The sequence below is a fragment of the Parasteatoda tepidariorum genome, chromosome X1 (assembly GCF_043381705.1).
Source record: "Parasteatoda tepidariorum isolate YZ-2023 chromosome X1, CAS_Ptep_4.0, whole genome shotgun sequence".
Lineage (NCBI taxonomy): Eukaryota > Metazoa > Arthropoda > Arachnida > Araneae > Theridiidae > Parasteatoda > Parasteatoda tepidariorum.
In genome coordinates this window covers 63,785,335-63,789,128 of record NC_092214.1, presented here as the reverse complement: position 1 = coordinate 63,789,128, position 3,794 = coordinate 63,785,335, and the positions used below count along the sequence as shown (strand labels likewise).

Below are 3,794 nucleotides of genomic sequence, written 5' to 3'. Positions count from 1 at the left end.
TTGACAGTGATGCTAAAGACACGCTTTTACCAAGATATAGGTCACAAATTTGGATCATGTGATCTTAATGGAATGAAACTAAAATCTACAAAAGATTTATGAGAATAGTTAATAATTTTTGAACGACTATTAGTGACTATTTAGCCAAATTGACTGTAATGCTAAATGCCACGCTTTTATGATGACAGTTGCTTTAACTTTGAACCAGATGTTCTATTTAAGATAAATAGAAAAACGAAAAACGCCCCATTTCAATATTTTGCAATGAAACCTTCTAATGAACCTTTGTAATGAAGCCTAATTCGAAGCAAATAGCCCAGTTGGCGGAAATGTTGCATAACACGCTTCTACCAAGAAGTCTCCCTTATTTTTAGGTCATGCTTATTATTGAAACAAATGGAAAGGCTAAAAAAGCTTCATTTCTATATTTTGTAACTATCGGGGTAACTGGATTAATAGACAGCTAGGCTAATTAACATGTTTAACGCAGCATAGCCGATTTAGTCCTTCGCTCCATTATAGTGCTAACAGGTGAATTAATGCAGGTGGATGAATATGTGGCACCATGGAACGGTGGATATCTTTGGTGGATCAACTGTCAATTGTCAATTATTGTTCAAGAAAGAAAGAATCGTCCGATTTACGCTTAAAATACTGATANTGCTTCGTACTAATTTTATAGACCCACAGAAGGGATGGAAGGTGGAGTCAATCACGCCCGGCCCAAGGATCGAACCAAGACTGCCAACTGCAGTCTACCGATTTGAGCTTAAAATACTAAGACCAAGGGTTTATACTAGTAAATGCATCTGGAAGAAATGGAGATCTACGAAAGGGTGAGTTCGTGCACGTGAAATGAAAGAGACTACGTAGAACCACGATGCGATGAGTTCGTGCAGATAGACCCGCTGGCATTACCGGCTGGTTTAACACATTTTCGGTAGTCATCTTCGGCATTTAAGATTTAAAATTAGAGGCTAAAATACTCATCAATAAATAACATTATTTATTAAATATACGGCGCGTTATATATATATATATATATATATATAGATATAGATATATATATATATTAGCTTAGAGACATGAATTTATTTTTATTTAATAAATGTTTGTTACAGAAAATTAACTCTTTACGTGAGGTTTAATTATCTTAACAAAAACAAACTTTCAAAACTATTTACATTCATAAAAGTTTTACGAGTCTGTAAAAGTTCACCTCGCTCTAATTTAATCAATAAGCCCAGCAGAGTTTGATATTCCTCAAAAATACAACAAATGTTTCATTTTATACACAAAAGGTTAACTTTAAAATATTATGTTCAGGATATTTCCTAATATATAAAATGTAGGCACGTTTTTGTTTTCGAGTTTGATTTGTATTAATTAAAAAAATCACTTAAATGTTCGAAGTTAATGCCAGAGCTTATTTCTTTATTTTAAATTTCTTCCATTCATGGTCAAAAGCAAAAGCGTGGTCAGAGCAGCAAATTTTAAAAAGATTCGCAAACTGAAAATCGGAATCTTTATTCCTTATACTCTTCGGAATCTATACCTTATATTCATTCAAACTGATCAACAAAAGTGTCCCTTTTTTCACTAAACTCTTCGATTATTTGTTATTTTTTTCAATATTTGACTTAATTATAAATTTTTATAAAATAAATTTTGATAATAAAAAAGTTTTCATTTATAAATTTTTTCATTCTCCCAATCTGAGCAATAATGTCTAAAATTCGTTTGAAATTGGTTGAATAATTTCTTAAGAATTACAATTTTTCCTTTTCAGCTAGAAAAATTCGATCCACATAGTTTATTTGATTACTTTTGATTATTTTTTACGGTTACATATTTTAAGAAGATATGTAACTTCGTCTGTCTCAAATTCTCAAAATGCTTATTAATTAAATAAATAAAATATTCAAGAGATAATTTGATAAATAAAATAATTTATTCACTTACAGTAAAAATTTACGCATAAAAAATTAACCAATGACAAGATAAGCGATGGACTGCTACAAAATTGAGTCATTGCTAAGTGGATGATAAGAAAATGGATTAGGGGGAATTGCAAGAAGTGGCTGCTACCAACTAAGGAAAAAAATTTAAAAAAAGTAGATTTCCAAAAGGACAGAAATTGAAGGATACTAAAAAAACAGTTAATAGTTAGATATCATTGAAAAAATATGTAATGATTCCCAAAATTCTAAGTCAATCGTTGAATTGAATTATCGGATGATTTTAGCAGAAAAGAAACAAATCAGTGNTAATGCATATATATATATAATGCATATGTATAGATAATGCATATGTATAGATAAAATATGGTAAATGTATCATCGCATAAAGACCATTTATTCGGATAAATTTACTTTTCAGATTTGTATTTCTTACTGCATGTGTGGCAATAAGAAATGTAATTTTGAAAACAAAAATTTCCAGACAACCGTTGCCATATGAACAGAAAAATTAACAAATGAATGGTTTGAATACCACATATTTTGGTCTTTATTACCAGAATTAAATTTTTTTTAATATTTGTTTTATATTTTATAATTTTTTTAAAATTATTCTTTTTATTTTTTTTACTTTGAAATATTATTACGATATTTAAAGTAATTTTTTTCAGAATAGTTTTTATCCGTGTTCAGTTTACTGTACGTTTTTACATATACGTAATATTTATTGTAATAATTGAATAAAATTCCAAAAGTAAAAGGTACGTCAAATTCCAAAAGTAAATGTTATCCCTCAAGAATTATTCAACCGATTTATTTCAGATTTTGAGTTTCAGCCTAAAAGTATGCTAAGGTTAGATTATTAGTATAATAAATACCGAGTGTTACAAAAGTATCTCCCTTATTTTTACATATTTAAAATCCTTGTCAAAAATGAAATCAAAAAAGTATATGAGTTAGCTGTTGAAAATTAATATTTGATCAAGGAATAAATATACTGAACTTCAAAATCTGCCTGATTGCCGAAAAAACAGAGAAAACTTGAAACCCTATTATTAGAAACTCTTCCATTTTTCATCAGGTAATCTAACTGGTTTTAAAGTTTTCAACAGACATAGTTTTTTTTTTTTTATATTTCAACGGCTTTTTATTCCCCCTCTCTCTTAGAAGGTTTAGAAAAATATTTTGTTCCATGAAATATTTTATTTAGTAGAAATTGGTTGGTTGTGCGCTGCGATAAAAATATTAAATACTTCGATACAGATACAAATACCAATAAATTTATTATGTATCAAAATCAAACAAAGTGACACACAATATTTCACTATACACCACAGCGATCTAAACGAATAACATTTTGCTTACAATTCATTGAAGTAACTTCAGTTTTATACATAGTTTTTCTTGCTGAGTTTGCCAAAGAAACATCTTAGCTCATAAATGGTCCCAGCCTACCGTTTCCCATTAACTGTCACCGACTTTTACAAGTGTTTAGTTGATCTCTGCCACAAGTACCAGAACCGTCTACAAGATGAAGTTTCAATTTTTTCATATTTTCATGCAGAAGTTGGTTATCAGGATCCAAAATATATGCTTCATGATAATGCCGCAATGCATGGTGGCATGCACCCTGGAAAAAAAATAGAGAAAATTCACAGGCAATCCACATTAAAGGTACTATGCCGAACTTCTAAATTGTCTACCGATCTTGGTTTCTAGAGATTCTTAAAGAAGTAGGGCAAATATTCAGAATTTATTTTTGTTAGATAACTTTATAAACTTTATAAAAATTGCCAATAAAGGAAAAACAATGTATCTATCTATCTATTATATGCG

General features: G+C 29.4%; 1 protein-coding gene across 1 annotated transcript in view; it reads right to left on the bottom strand.

The window, feature by feature from the left end:
• Positions 1-3,218: 3,218 nt before the first annotated feature.
• The window catches only part of LOC107452602 (protein O-mannosyl-transferase TMTC1), a 183,587-nt gene continuing 183,011 nt past the window's right edge, over positions 3,219-3,794 (bottom strand). The window contains exon 18 of the mRNA XM_043054161.2: positions 3,219-3,588. Coding sequence (XP_042910095.1) covers positions 3,430-3,588 — 159 coding nt within the window. The 3' untranslated portion in view covers positions 3,219-3,429. The remainder of the gene's footprint in view (positions 3,589-3,794) is intronic.